This window comes from Choloepus didactylus, chromosome 6 (genome assembly GCF_015220235.1).
Source record: "Choloepus didactylus isolate mChoDid1 chromosome 6, mChoDid1.pri, whole genome shotgun sequence".
Taxonomy (NCBI): domain Eukaryota; kingdom Metazoa; phylum Chordata; class Mammalia; order Pilosa; family Megalonychidae; genus Choloepus; species Choloepus didactylus.
The window spans coordinates 88,572,360-88,588,569 of NC_051312.1; the positions used below are offsets into that span (position 1 = coordinate 88,572,360).

Here is a 16,210-nt window from a genome sequence, read left to right on the forward strand (position 1 = left end):
ATAGGGATAAAAATACCTACATTCTATGGTTGTGTGGACCATAGAAAATATTACATATAAAGTGTTTCACGTAGTGCCTGGGATCTAGCAAGTGATCCACAAATTATAACTGTTAATGAGGGTATGTGTGTTCATGGTTGTGTGAATATGAACTTTTGAAATTTATGGTTTAAACAGTAAGGACTATGAGAATACAAAAGACAGTGGGATCAGTGAGGACTAGGGTTTGCAAAGGAAATGGGTATATCAGTCAGGACTCTTAGTTGCAATAGACAGAAAATCCAACTCAAACTGACTTAAGCAGAAAAGGGAATCGATTGGCTCATGTAAATGCAAAATCCAGGAGTAATAGCTTCAGGCATGGCTGGATCCAGGGGCTCAGATGATGGCTTTAGGGAATTGTCATTTTCCATCTTTGGGGTCTACTTTTCTCACTGTTGCTCCACCCTCAGGCAAGATCCCACTTTGTGGTAACAAGATGGCTGCCTAAATTTCCATGCATACATCCTATTTTGTCAGCAAAACCAATGGAAAGAGTTTTACTTCCCCCAAACATTCTGAGAGAAGATCTGGGTCAGACTATGATTGCTCTGAAACAGGCCTAGCCCCCTCCCTGCAATAATCGTAAAAGCTAAAGGAAGAAACTGGAGGGGGCTGTCATCTCTACTCAAAGCCATGGACTGAAAGTTGGAAGGTGGTATGATTACTTGAGGAAAATTCAGATGCTATTACCAGAAGCAGGGTGAATGGCCATATAGGCTAAAACAACAAATATCCTCTGCAATGGGCCTTGGAAAATAGATATGATTTGGGCAGACAGACAGGAGGGAGGAGAGCATTCCAAGATTCACAGCTGAGCAAAAATGATAAGGAGGGGGCAAGTGTCCTGTGAGCTGAGTGTGTTGAGAAGCAAACCTCTAACACATCTGGGGCAGAGGGAGCAGACGTGTTCTATGGGTTCCTAGAGAGAAGATCTGGGACCAAGGTGGGGTTGGAGTGGGGTGGGGGAATCACAGAAGGCAGATCTCAGATTACTGCATGGAAGAACTTTCTGACAATTAGAATTGCCTATAATGGAATAGGCTGCCTTGGACAGGAGTGGGCTTCTCATCACCGGAGATGTGCAAGCAGGGGCTCATGCTACTTGTCAGGGTGACTATAACAGAAGCTTTCTAGATGGCTTCTGAGTTCTCTTGAAGTCCCCCAACTCTAAGATTCTCTAGTCCACAAGTCAAGCTTTCCCTACCTCAATAAATGTCTGGGCTCTTCCCAGTCATAAGAGCATCCTCATACTTGCAGTCTCATTTGGTCCTTTTACTTGACCTATGAGAAGAGCAGAGCAGGGCTACATGGGTGTGGTCAAATGCAGGATTTTTGGAGTCAGGGGTTCAAACCCCGGACCTGCCTCTAACTAATTGCTTGAACTTGGGCAATTTCTTAATCTGAGCCTCAGTTTCTTTTTCTGAAAACAAGTTTAATAAAGTAAACTTGTAGGTTTGTTATTCACTGTGGAGATTAAATAATGTGTGTAAAATTCTTAGAACAGCCCTGGGCCCTTGCTGGGTTGGGTTGGAGAGGAGTGAGTGTGGTAGAATTGAGTTGAACTGGAGAACATTACTTCCTAGCAGGTGCCCAGCATTTCACAGGGCACAGAGCACACCCAGTCCAGCCTCTGGTTGCGTATCAGGGCCATGTGTGAGCCAGGGTCCCGGCAGGAAACAGATGGCACCCCAAAACTAGGTAATTTGAAGAGAGTTTAAAAACAGAATTATCTACAGCAGTGTAAGGAGGGTTTAAGAAATCAACACAGACTAGAGCAGAACTCCCGACTCGCAACACTGGGGAGCAGAAACCACCCCTAGTCTGACAGAGTGAAGGGAGGAAGGAGTTACTGGAATCTGGAGAGGGTAGCGGTGGGGAGGGCTGCCAGGCTGGAACTGTGGTCTTTGGTAGAGGCTACAACCGACTCATGCTGACCCAGCAGGGAGAAAACTGGGACGATAAATACCCTCAACTCTCTTTCCTCCCATCATGTGACTTTCTACCACTGCCTCCCTCTGCACAAACCCAGATGGAAGTTTGAGAGCATGGAGGCCCTGGGTGGGTGGGGAAGGGTGGTGAGTATATGGAGGTGTAAGAGGAAGGATCTAGCACAGGCATGGCAACAGTCAGATGGGGAGGGATCCCCTTTCCCCCCACTTCATTTTCTGTCTGCTTTGGGTGAGTAGCGGTAGGGAGGAGTAGGAAGACTAAGGAATGTGAGAGGATGCTGTGAACCCTGGTTGTTTACCCCAGGAAGGGGCAGAAGGAGGACAACTGTCAGTTCCCCAAATACCCACCTCCTCTCTAGCACCTCCAGGCCTTTGCTGTCCTCTCTGCCTGGAATTTTCTTTCTCCTGGGCTGGCTAACTCATCCTTAGATGTTACTTTCTCCAGGAAACGTCCCCTGCCTCCCGGAGGCTGCACAGTGTCACCCTCCCCTCCAAGCTGGGTAGTAAGTCTCTGTTCTTGGGGAGGTACAGTCTGATGTGGGAAGAATGGCCCCAACTTCATGAAGCCTCATAACTCAGAGGGGGAGCCCAAGACATCAGAACCTGTTAGGGTTTTAGTGTTTCTAATCTTCCACTTCCAAAACCATCAAACATTTACAAAACAAGCAACAAACATGGTTGTCTTTACTGGGGCTCTGTCTGAACCGGCAGCGAATTGTAGTATCCTCTAATTCTTCCTAGTGATGAGACCACCTGACGGGTGGACACAGAACAACCGGAGGGAAGATGTGATTGGCCAATGGCTATTAATGGCTCTGTGATCTGGAGCCAGTCACTGACCACTTTGAGCCTCTGGTTCCTCACCTGCAAAACAGGAACTCCGGCCCTGTATACCTCACAGAGTTCTGAGGAACAAATAAAATTATGGCTAGAAAAACACTTGGAAAACTCTGAAGTGACCATTATTATTGGCTTCCCCTTCAGGCCAGGAGCTCCTGGCCACACCCCCAGAAGCTTTAGTTATTTGTAAACCTATATGAGCCAAGAGAGTAATGTGGCAGCAAAACAAAACAAAAAACAAAAGGGTCTGACATTGTCTTAGGTTGTACTTTTAGAAGAACGTGTCTGAGGCTAATTGTATTCCCAGAGGCAGGCCCTTAGACAAGGATCTGGGTGCAGGTGGTCCATTTGTGAGGTGATCCCAGGACACACCCCTTGGGAGTAGAGAAGGGAGATGGAAGGCAAGAGTCAGTAAAGTGTACTGTTACCAAGCTTAGCCCTGCTGGGGAATGCTAGAGGCCTGTAGGGAACAATTATCCCACCCTCGAGGCAAAGGGGCTAGTAGGTAGGGTCAGTCATTGGTCTAGGGCTGCTCTCAGAGGACTTTAATTCCCCAGCAGGTCCAACCTGCCATGCGGCTGGCTCCTCCCCCCACCCCCCAACAAAGTCCTCAGACAAAAGGTACAGATGCTGGCAGAGGGAAATAGGCCTGTGGCTCTGTAATGAAAGAGCCAGGGGAAGATGCATGGGCCATCTAAAGTGTCTGCTATCATCTGGAACAAGACTCAAGGCACTTGAGTTCCCTGAACAGTTTCACACTTTGGAGACTCTCATGCTTCTCCTTCTGCCTGGTATATGCCTTGTCTTCTTGTCTACCTCAAAATTCCTTATTTGTCATTTGAGGCTATAGTGGACATCTGATATCTTGGTCTGCCCAGAACCTTTTCTACTGGGGACAGAACATGTCTCTTCTTTTTTAGGGAACTACCCCTCCCCTGCTCTCAGGCCCCGTGGTTCAGGTGAGGCTGATGCCAACTGCTGTTTCAGGGGTTGGAGGACATGACCAGCCCTCCTTGGCACAGCGATTGGTCCAGAATCCTTCCTGGACCAATGTACTACAAAAGTAGAGGTGGCTAAGCCATAGAATCTAAGTGTGACATTACCAGCAGCAGTCTTTGGCACCACACAGGAGAGAGAGGAGCCAATTTCAAGGTAAGCAGAGTTAAGGGATCAAGAAAGAAGTCATTGCTTTGAAGTCCTGGATCAATCTTGCCTAAAGTCTATCCCTAGACTTTTCACTGTTACAAGATCTAAAATATTCTCTTTTCATTTGAGCTAGTTTTAGCTGAGTTTTCCGTCACTTTCAACCTGGAGTCCAAACTAATTCAAAGTCACTTTAAACATTTCCTGTCCCCTCCTCCCTTGTAAGAGTTATCACTTCATTTTTTATGTTCCCACAGTACCCTCTGCAAACTTTTCTCATAGCACTTGTAATACTTTATTGTGCATATTTGTTTACAACTGTGTCTCCTCCACAAGGCTGTGAGCTCCTTGAAGACAGGGGTTGAGTCTGATCCATCTCTTTGTCCCCAGGGCCCCGCACAGGCTGACACTTCCTAGGCTAGTCAGACCACACCAGGAATATCGTTGTCTTCAATTACAAGCAACACAGATTAAGGGCACATTAGTCAATTGGAGCCTTTTGAGAGGAGGTCATTGGTGGGGGATCTGGAAGCCATGTTATATCGAGAACAGAAAAAGAATCAGGAATGCTTAATTTAAAGGAGAGATCACTCCTGGACAGAATTCATCCATTGATTCCACAGACCATTTCTGAGCACCTCCTCCATGTGATACTCTGGACTAGGGGCTGAGGAGGGCACAGAGGACTCAGCTCTGGGCTCTGCTTGGAAAGCTCACAGCCTGGAGGGGGTCAGACATGGAAACAAGTAACTACAGTACAATATGGTCAGTGGCTCTATAGAGGGACGCAGGGTGTTACCAGGGAAGGCTCCCAGAGGAGGCAATGGCTCAGTTGGTCTTGCAGGAGAGTAAAATGATGACAATGCTGGGGGCAGATTTCAGTTTAGGATGAGGAATAACTTTCTAACTATAAGAATTGTGCACGAATGGAAGGCTGCCTCAGGGAGTAGTAAGTGCTCCCTCTCTGGACATGTACAAGCAGGAGCAGAACAGCCACTTAGATTGGACCCTGATATGGAGCAATGCTAATCATAAATGGACCAATGTGGAGGCTGCAGGGAATTCCTTACAATAACCCAATAGTCACATTTCCTTCTATGTGCCAGGTACTGGGATACAAAGACAAAACACAGAAACAGTCTCTGGCCTAGAAAAGCTCACAGTTTAGTAAATTTTTAAAGTGTAACATTATGACCTTATGCCAGTGTCTCTTGAACTTGAATAATGTATGAGCTCCTTTTAAAGGAAAAACATTATTGGGGTACTCAATGTTGACAATCTAAATATATTAAAATATAAAACTTAGTATAACTTCCAATACAACTATAAAAGCAAAGCTTTTGCATAAACATTTTTTATTCAATATCAATTTTTATTATTTAAAAACTACTAAAATGCTAATTAATAATACCAATGTTATGGTCATGTTGGGTTCTTCTGGGTCAGCCTGTTGGTTCTGTAGAAGTATTCCAGCTAGTAAATGAGGAAGGAATGAAAGACTCAGAGTATCACATTTTGCAAACCCCTGATGAAATGGAACTAGGGTATGACCATCACAAAAAGAAAAACAAAACAAAACAAAAAACAGACATTACATGCTTCTTGTGTAAGAACACACCACCACCTACAAAACAGACTTGCTGAAAAAAATTATATCTGAATCAGATCCAAACTGGGAAACTTTACAGGATAAATAACTGCTTATTCAACTACTAGCAAGGAGGAGAAAGATGGAAGGGGAAACTATAGTTTAAAAGACATGAGTTAATAATAAGGGGGTAATATAGGAAAACTCTGTATTTTCTGTATATTTGTGTAAACCTACAACTTCTCTAATAAAAAATTACATTAAAAAGAGACTGGATGCATCTCCTTTGCTCATAAAATTGACACCCCTTTTCAACATGAACAGGTTAGTGTGGTCACTGCCTAGACATCCCTGAAGACTGGGAAAGTGATTAAACTAGAGGAAGAAGTAGCAACAGACAAGATGGAATTTTTATGTAATTTTCTTTTCCTTAGTTGTTAGGGTATTAGAAAAGTTAGCAGGAAAGAACTGAAATGGTGTAACTGTAACCCATAGCATCCTTTGAAATTTGTTCTTTGGCTACTTGTTAAATTGTAATTTGAAAGCTATACCTTTTTGTATATATGTTATATTTCACAGTAAGGAAATAACTGAAACCATGGTACCATAACTCATAATAACTTTGGAAATTTCCTATAAATCTACTTGTTAAATCATACTTTGAAAGAATTGCCTTTTTGTAATCTTTATATGTCATATTTCATAAGGAAATAATTGAAACTGTGGAATTGTAAACTATAATATTCTTTGAAATTTGCTCTCTATTTGTTAAATTGCACTTGGATAGTTATCACTTTTATGTATATATGTTATATTCTACAATGAAAAAATGAAAACAAAAAAGAAAATTAAAAAAGTCTTAAAGAAAGCAATAAAGGGGAAAATTGACATTCGAGAAAAAGAGAGAGAATCTTAAGAGATATTCATGAGAAATATGAACCAAATTGAACCAAATGTAGTGTATCAACTTTGTTTGGATCCTGATTGGAATGAACCAACTGTAAAAGAAAAATTGTGAAACAACTGGGAAAATTTGAGAATAAACAGAATATTTGATGATTTTGAGGAAGTATTTTTTATGTGTGATGAAGACATTGTGGTTGTGTTTTTTATTTGTTTTTTTAAGAAACTTTATCTTTTGGGAACATATACTGAAATATTTCTGGATAAAATAATATATCCCTGATTTGCTCCACAATAATCCAGTGAGGAGACAGGAAGTGGTTAGAGGTTTAGATAAAACTAAGATTGGCCATGAGTTGATGATTGTTTTAGCTGCCTGATGGGTAGGTACATTGGGATTATTGTTGTATGTTTAAAATGTTTTATAATGAAAAGTTTCAAACATGAAAACAAATTTCTAAGATGCTAGAACATTTAAAAATCAGGCATCACTCTCATACATTGCTGATGGGAGTGTAAATTGGTATAACTTTTATGGAAGGCAATATGACAATGTCTATTAAATTACAGATGCACATAGAAAAGCAACCTCTGTGCTTACCATTTGTGAAATAATACACTTACATGCACATTTAAATATGGATTCTCACTGCAGCTTGGTTTGTAAAAGCAAAAAATTAGTAGTAACCTGAGTGTCTTCAATAGGGAATAGTTAAACAAATCATGGTAAATCCATTCAATGTAATACTATGTAGTCATTTATTTTATTTTAGACTATTTGTATTTATATTAGATTATTTGTTTTTCTTATTCCTTTGTTTGAATATGGTTTATTAATTTTCTTGGAGTATGGTAGGAACATGTTGGAAGCAAAGTAGATATTTTAGGTTATTTCTCTTAATCCTTTGCTTTGTTTTGTTTGAAATGTTGTGGGGTTTTTTGTTTTGTTTTGTTTTTTTAATTTTTTGATAAAGTTAAAAAATTAAAAAAAAAAAAGTATGAGTATGTTCTTTTATTCACTGATCTGAAATAATCTCCAAAGTATTGGACTGTATGTATAGTATTCTACCATATGATAAAGAATGTGTATAATCATGTATGCTTATATATGCATAAAATACCTCTGAAATATATAAATAAGACACATCATCATTGTAGACCCCCAGTGAAGGAAACACAGGAGAAGGGTTTACACAGGAAAGGGTAGAAGCAAAACTTACATTTCAAGGCTACCTTGTATACCTTTTACATTTTACTCCATGGGCATGCATTACATATATATATTCAAAATATAGAACTATAAAGACTATGTAGCAATGTGGAAAAATGTCTGTAAAATGTTCAATTTTAAAAGTATACAAAATTTTATCCACATAATAATTTAAAATATACAAAAATATGTCTGCTTATGTCAAGTAGTGGAAACAAACAAATGAAAAGGATGTGTTAGGTGGGAGTGCAAGTGTTTATTTTTTCTTTTAAAAACATTGTAGGTATTATAGTATGGTATGTTATTCTAATATGTATGGTAAATTGTAATTTGGCAAAAATCTGATCTGCATGCAAGTTTTCAGAGAAAGTCTTTTTACATGAAGCAAGGTGGATCTGGTCACCCTGCCAGAGTGGTTCTGTTTGGTTTCCTGCTAGTCTCAACAGAGGAATAAGAGGCTTGACCAGTATCTGCAGCTGGTCACGTCCTCGCTCTGAGCACGCATTCACTGAACCCTGGACAATCTGCTTATTTATGGGAAAGACTCTGAACAAACAAGAAGAGGCTTTCTCAAGGCGGGAAAGCCAGGGTGTTGAATATCCTCCTTCACACGCTCAGCTTCCTTCCTTGAGGAAGGGCCACAGTGGGAAACCGGAGGTGGGATCTGTCCAAGGAAGAAGGAAAGTCAGGAACCTGCAGCAGTGGCCTGACCTAATGCCACAGTCCCCACCTCAGCCGAACTCTGGTCTTCTGCTCTGCAGCCTCCCTGGCTCTGTCCACTCACCACCCACCTTTCTTGGAGGCTCATTTCCCCCAGGATGCCTATCCTGTTCACCCTTCAGAGGCAGTTATGGAAGAATGGAACGAGCCCAGATCGAGAGCCAGGAGATTTGGAATTGAATCCTGACTAACTGTGTCACCTCAGGCAAGTCTCTTAGCCTCTCTGACCCTCAGTTTTCTCATCCATAAAATAACTCTATCTTGCAGGGCTGCTGGAGGACTGAATGAGGGCTCAAGTTGTCTCATCCTGCAAACCCACACTACTTCTCTGCCTATTGCTTCTCAGTCTCCTTGGCATCACAGTTATCAGTCCTATGCCCTCTTCTTTCTCTCTCTTAGGGCTCCCAGATCCAAAACCATCATCCATCGTACCAGTGATCTAGATCCATACACTCAAGTGCCTCTTAGCTCTCTCCGCTTGCATCTCCTACAAGGGTTTCAAACTTGATTTGCCTAAAACTGAACTCATCATCATCCTCTCCAAACTTGGTCCTCATTCAGTGTTCTCCATCCCAACAATACCTCCAGAATCCATCCAGTTGCTCGAGCCAGAAACCTAGGGGTTTCGCTTGACCCTGTCCCAACACTCATGACTACCAGCAGCAGCCATTTTCTACTCAGGAAATCTGGACTGAAGCAAGAATGCAGCAAACACATACCCAGAAGCATAGCAGAGAATAGGAGAGAGAAAACTACCTGGGTTCCTGCAGAGTTTTATGCTCTGGTTCGCTTCTTGAGCCCAGGTGAAGCCCCACTCTTGGATTTTATGAGACCTTAGTAAGTTTTCCAGTAAACCTTCTCTCCACCTCATCCATCCCCAATTTATATTTTGCTTATTTTCAGTTGGGTTTCTACACCTGCAAATACAAGAGTCCTAATTAATATAAACATATGTGTCTGTCAGGATAGGCCAGGTTATGCTGTGGTAATGAACACCCCCACATTTTGATTACTTAAACCCACCACATGTCCATCATGGGTCAGCAAAGGCTCTGCTCATTGCAGTCCCTCAGGAAGCAGTTACCATCTTAAATGGTGTTGGTTACTGTACCAGAGTGAAGGAGAAACTCTGAAGGGTCTGGCACCAGCAATTCAATGCTCCAGCTCAGAACTGACATGTTACCTCCATTCTTAACTCATTGAACAGAACAAGTTATGTAGCTCCACCCAGCCACAAGGGCTACATAAAGCGTAATCTTGCTATTTGTCCAGAGGTGCAGAACCAGAAATATTTGGTCAACAACATTAATAACCACCATACATTTCCTGCTGCCTGTTCTGTGCCAGACCCTAAGCCAAGGGGCAGATACACAGTGTTCCAGTTTGCTAATGCTGCCTTTTCGAAAAACACCAGAAAGGGATTAGCTTTTACAAAGGGGTTTATTTGGTTACACAGTTACAGTCTAAGGCCATAAAGTGTCCAAGGTAATGCATCGACAATCGGGGTACCTTCACTGGAGGATGGCAATGGTGTCTGGAAAACCTCTGTTAGCTGGGAAGGCCGTGGCTGGTGTTGCTCTGGAGTTCTGGATTCAAAATGGCTTTCTCCCCAGGACATTCCTCTCTAGGCTGCAGTTCCTCAAAGATGTCACTCTTAGTTGCTCTTGGGGTGTTTGTCCTCTCTTAGCTTCTCCGGACCAAAAGTCTGATTTCAACGGCTGTCTCCAAAATGTCTCTGTAAGCTACAGCTCCTCTCTCAACTCCTGTGTGTTCTTCAAAGTGTCCCTCTTGGCTGTAGCTAGCTTGCTCCTTCTGTCTGAGCTTATACAGTGCCCTAGTAAACTAATCAAGGCCCATCCTGAATGGGTGGGGTCACTCCTCCATGGAAATTACCTAATCAGAGTTATCACCTACAGTTGGGTGGGTCACATCTCCATGGAAACATTCAATCAAAGAATTACAGTCTAGTCAACACAAATACATCTGCCCCACACAAGACTGCATCAAAGATAATAGCATTTGGGTGGACATAATACATTCAAACCAGCAAACACAGGAACGAGCTCACCACGACTGAGTACAGAGCCGGTGTGAGGGAACAAGGGCCCATACTCTATTGCCTTTCAGAACAAAGGACTGTCTAGACTAGGGTTTAGCAATTCAATTTCACATGGGGGCCAGTCTGTCCACACCAAGAGTGCTGTGCTTAGGTGTGGGCGCTGTACCTAATGGGGCACTGATGAACTGGAGGTGGTACAGAGGCAGATAAACAGGATGGGGAGATTTTAAATAGTTCAGTCCCACTTAATATTTAGGAACAGCCTACCACATGTCAGGCCCAGTGTTATGAACTAGAGATACAGAAGGAAACAAGCAGACACAGCTCTATCCTTGTGAAGCCTACGGCCTGGAGGGGAAGTTAAAGGAATTGGGGATAATTCCCCTGGAGAAGAAAGCTCATGGAGGACAGACTGTGAAAATAATAATAATAATAATAATAATTTACTCTGTACTGACACTATGCTCAATGCTTTACCTGGCATTATGTCTTAATTCTTCTAACACTCTGAGGTAGATACTATAAATGTCCTTGTTTCATGTTATGAAGCTGAGGCTCAGGAAGGTTAAGTAACTTAGCCACTACACCATGTAGATTTATTTTCTGTGGTCCAGAAGTCTACTGAATGAGAATGTGCTTAAAAAGGCTAACACAGTATTGGCACTATACATAAGTTGTGAGTAAATGTTTCTTTCCCAGTCTCTGAAGACATTCAAGAACAGGCTGTATGATCACACTATATTGTGGCTGCTAGAGATGGTAACCAGGTATCAGATGAGCAGCCACACTGCACGGGTCTTTCAACCATGAGAATATAGCTTAAGTTTTCTTGGAATAATTATTTCCCTTATTGGCAGTAATACTTCAAGGTAATTATCAACCACTCCCTACCCACCATATCCTTATAAGATACAATAGCAGTGTTAGCTCCAATGGATGGGACACTTAAGGCCTAGAAAGGAAATGGGCCAAATAATGGGTGGACAAACCATCTATCAGCTAATATTGACTCAGTGTCCGTGTTGTGTAAAGTACATTGTTTGAACTCCAAAGTGAGTGTGCACAGCAGGAAGAGATCCTGAGAAAGGAGCTTCAATTTAAGATCTAGTCCTGGCTTTGTCATTAATTTACTGTGTGACCTTGAGCAAGTTTTCTCCTAAACCTTGGTTTTATCTTATTCAGTGAGGGCATAGGAATGTATGACTAGAGTCCCTTTCAGCTTGAACAATTGATATAAATTATTTGCAGAGTCAAAAGTCAAACCTCAACTTTACTTCCCAAAAGTCAGTGAGGCCACAGAACCCTGGAAGCTCAAAAGGACGTTCGATATGATATTGTCTAAGGTTGTGCTATCCAATAAAGCAATCACTAGCCACATGAGCTGTTGCACACTTGAAATGTGGCTCATCCAAAAGGAGGTGGGCTCGAAGTGTAAAATACACACCAGATTTCGAAGACTTAGTAAGTATGAAAAACAGAATGTAAAATATCTCATTAATAATATTTTTATATTTGATGATATTTTTGGATATATTGGGGTAATTAAAATATATTATTAAAATTGATGTCACTGTTTCTTTTTAACTTTTCAATGTGGCTACTAGAAAATGTAAAATTACAATCTGGCTCACGTCATATTTCTATTGGACAGCACTGGTCTAAGGGAAAACTGAAGCCTAAAGAGGGTAAAATACTTACTCTCATAACCGGGTCTGGAACCATGGTTACTTGACTTCTCACTCCAGACTCTTTCCTTAGTCTGTGGTACCCACCTTCAAGATGGCCCCTAATGATCCTCACTTCCTGTTGCCTTTATATAATCCCTTCCATACTGAAAAGGGCTAACCTGTTAAGATACTGCTGAAATTACTGTGTGACTTCTGAGGTTAGGGCATAAAAGACATCAGTTTCCACCTTGTCTTTATCTGTGACAACTTGCTCTTGGGGAAGCCAGATGCCCTGTTGTAAGAGCATTCCAGCAGCACTATGGAGAGGTCCACACGGTGAGGACTTGAGGCCTCCTGTCAACAACCAGCACTCATCAGCATGTGCGTGAGCTATGTTGGAAGCTATGTTGGAAGCTGGTTATCCTGCCCCAGTCAAGCATTCAGAGGACAGCAGCTCCAGCTCACATTTTGACTACAATCTTAGGAGTGGACCCAACCCAGAACCACCCAGCTAAGCCTCTCTCAAATTGCTGCCCTGCAGAAAAGATATGAAATAATAAATGTTTATTGTTGTTTCAAGTTGGTTTGGGGTAATTTGGTACATAGCAATAGGTAACCAATTTTCAAACTTAGAGATCTTATATAGGAAAATTCATTTTTATCTCTGGAATTTTCACACTGTGGGAGATTATTCTTGTCTTTCCCTCTGCTTCTGGCCTAGTTTAGGTTACCCCAACTAAAAGTAGCTGAATTATCAGGCTTGGAGGATCTAATCCAGGAAGACAGGATCCCATTTTATTCTTCGAAGACGTTTTTCCCTCTTCCCTTTATTGTAGAATGCACCCAGGCCTCTTGGAAATGAAAGGGCACCACAAAAGATCACCTTCACCTGGGCATTCCAGAAATTTGATTTCTTCCACATGAAAAGAACTGGAGCCCAAGGACTGCACAATTAGATACAGTATCAAGGAAGTAACAAATAATTGAGAAATGACAATCTTTGGTATTTTAAAGCAATGGGAATTTATTAGCTTATGGTTTTGAGGATAAAAGAAAGTCCAAATCATCAAGTCCCTTTTTCCCAGAAGACTGTGGCATTCTGTAGCTAACTGCTGGCAATCCTTGGCTCCTCTGTCACATGGCAAGGCACACAGCAGCGTCTCCTGGGCTCTCTTTTCTCTTCTTGGTTCTGTTGATGTCCAACCTCTTGTTTCATGTGGCTTTCTCTCCCTCTGTCTGTATTTCATTCCACTTAGAAAGAACTCCAGTAACAGTAAGATTAAGACCCATCCTGACTAAGGTGGGTCACACCTTAATTGAAGTAGCCTTATCAAAAGGCCCTCCTCATCAAGGGTTCACACCCACAGGAATGGACTAGATTTAAGAACGTGTTTTTTGAGATACATACAGCTTCAAACCATCACATATAGCATCTTTCTCTAAACTGAGAAACTGGTGTCTATAATAATGATAAGCTCATATTTATATAGTGTGTGATGCTTTTTTAGTGTTTTCACATCTAGTATCCCTGGCGTAGGTAAGGAAGAGAGAAACAACCAGAATACATACGGGAACCATGGCTCAGAATTTATGACTTGCCCTAATCTCACAGCCAGTGAATGACAGGGCTGGGTCTAGAATCTCAGTTCCAGTGACCCTGTCAGCCTTGGTGCTTTCCAAGGCAGGACCACCTGGCTGTAATAACAGGAGTGCCTTCAGCTGGGGCTGTCCTCTGAGGTCAATGTGCAGTTGTAGGTCTCCTTAAAGGCCTCAAGGAAAGCTGGCATTACTTCATCCACAGTGACATGCCTCTGGAGCTCCTTACTCAGGGAAGTGACGCCTGTCCCCACCAACCCACAGGGCACAATGTGCTCAAACCACATCAAATCCGTAGAGCAATTTAGAGCCAGGCCGTGAGACGTGACGTGCCTTCCACAGCGGACTCCTGTAACACAAATCAAAGAGTCTTAGAATAGATGCCCTTCCCTCACCTGGCTGCTGGATCCCCCTTAATGCAATGGGTGGACTGGACTAGATCGATAATTTTCCAACTATTTCTGGAGCACCCAAAGGGTTGTGCACAAATTGTTAATGGGGTTTCAGATATGTCTTGATACAGAGATTCTGTTGGTTAAGAAAAATAAATACGAAACCTACTAAGCCGACCTTATTGTTCTGACATTTTCATTCACCGGAAGTAATCTGACAAGTCCCTTTCTGGTGTTCTCTACGTCCGTAAAAAATACTGTTGGATTAGACGACTTCTTGAAAGCCCTCTGGCTCTGCATATAAGATATCTGTGAAAAGGCTTTAAAACCTTAAATGCAGCTGGTAGTTGTAATTCAAAGCCGGTGCCAGATACCCTTTTCCCCCACACCGAGCTCCGCAACTCAGCCCTCCATTGGTCTAGCACCGCCAGGTCCCCGCCTCCAACTCCCTAGCTCCGCCCTCAACCCCCGCCCACCACGCTCACCGATCGCGCATATTTGCGCTCTTCCAACCAGACGCCGGGTTTAGGGCGGTGGCCGCGCGGCGGGCGGCCTGCAGGCCCTGGAGCTCGCACAGGCGCACAGCGCACGCCTCAGTGCCGCTACGTGGGTGCGCAGGCGCAGGACGCGACGCCGCACAGGTCGAGCACCGGGTGGCAGAGCAAACTGTCCTGGGCCATGGAAGGTGGCCAGGCCACCGCGGCCTATGGAGCGGACCTCGGCACCCAATGCCCGCAGCCGCGCCGACTCCTCGGGCTTCAGGCCGCCGCGCAACCCGACCGTGTATACGGGCCGCGCGGGCTCGCTGAGCAAGAGCGCGCCCGCCCGAGTCGCTGGCCGGGCCTCGGTTCCTGGCTCGGCCTGCAGCCGCCGGAGCCATCGCTCCTGCTGCTCCAGCATTTCCGCATAGGACACTCGGCCCAGCCGCACCAGTTGCACTGCCGGCAGCCGCATCGCGCCAGTTGTGGCCTCCGCCGGCCCGCGTCCCTGGCCTGGGACGTGCCGGGAGGGGCGGAGACTTGGAGCCAGGCCCAGCCCCGAACCTCCGCACTTAAGTGCCTGTTACAAACTCGTGGGATACTGTGACACTAGGCCCCCACAGGGTATGGTTCCTCAATTCAGTCATTTCAGCAACCAGTATTTACCTGTCTGTGCTTTGCAGGCCCTGCCCGAGTCGCTTGATACAGCGGTGCGCAATGTTCTAGAAAAGAAAGATCTGTCTTGGTAACCTTGCATTCTAGTGGGGAGTGCAGACGATGAGAAAGGATTAAAAAATAAGGTTATTTCACATAGTGATAAGTGCTATGAAAAGAAAAATAAAACAGGGCAATGTGGTGTGTCCTGGGTGAGTATCCAGTGAAACAGACTCTGAGAAAGAGATTACTGTGCAGGTTTGTGGGGGCGGGGAGTGGTGGTGATTCAAGAACAATACTTGTGAGAGTGATGGAAGCAGGATCAGTCAGAGGGAGAAGTTGAACTGCAAAACAATTGCAGCATTCAAATACTATTTCCTGAGTTTTTTGGTGCCCCTTAAATTTGGGGCCCAAGGCAAATGCCTCACTATCCTTCCCTGCTTTAAAACCTGAAGCACACTTTTTCACTTTAATTATTATTCTGGTTATTTTTGTGCATGTGGTAATGAGGGTGTTGGGGATTGATTTTGGTGATGAATGTACAACTATGTAACAGTACTGTGAACAATCGAATGTATGATTTGTTTTATATGACTGTGTGGTATGTGAATATATCAATAAAATGAATATTAAAAAAAAATAAAAAAATAAAAAAAAATAAAAAAATGAAAAAAAAAAATTGCAGCAGAGGTCTTAGTCAATTGTAAGGGATACTCTGAGCCTGTAATGGCCCTTCAGAGATGTTCCAAATTAAAGCAAGGGGGCAAGAAATTTATATCCAGTCTCGATACAGCCTGCGCTTTGGCAAGGGGGCTTCCCTCTATGGCTTGCAAATCCCAGACACGGTCTCAGTTATTATCTATCAGCACCAATTCCCAGAAGCTGGGGGAATGACTGGCTTGGTTCTAGGGGCAGATCTGAACAGCACAACACAGCATCTATTATATTGTAGTTGGGGTGTCATTTAA

General features: G+C 43.2%; 1 protein-coding gene across 1 annotated transcript; it reads right to left on the minus strand.

Annotated features, from left to right (window-relative positions):
- Positions 1–13,088: 13,088 nt before the first annotated feature.
- LIPT2 (lipoyl(octanoyl) transferase 2) lies at positions 13,089–15,388 on the minus strand. Its single transcript, XM_037839175.1, is given in 2 exon segments — positions 13,089–14,066; positions 14,827–15,388. Coding segments are annotated over 2 exon segments (357 nt in total). The 5' UTR covers positions 15,064–15,388; the 3' UTR covers positions 13,089–13,946.
- Positions 15,389–16,210: the final 822 nt, after the last annotated feature.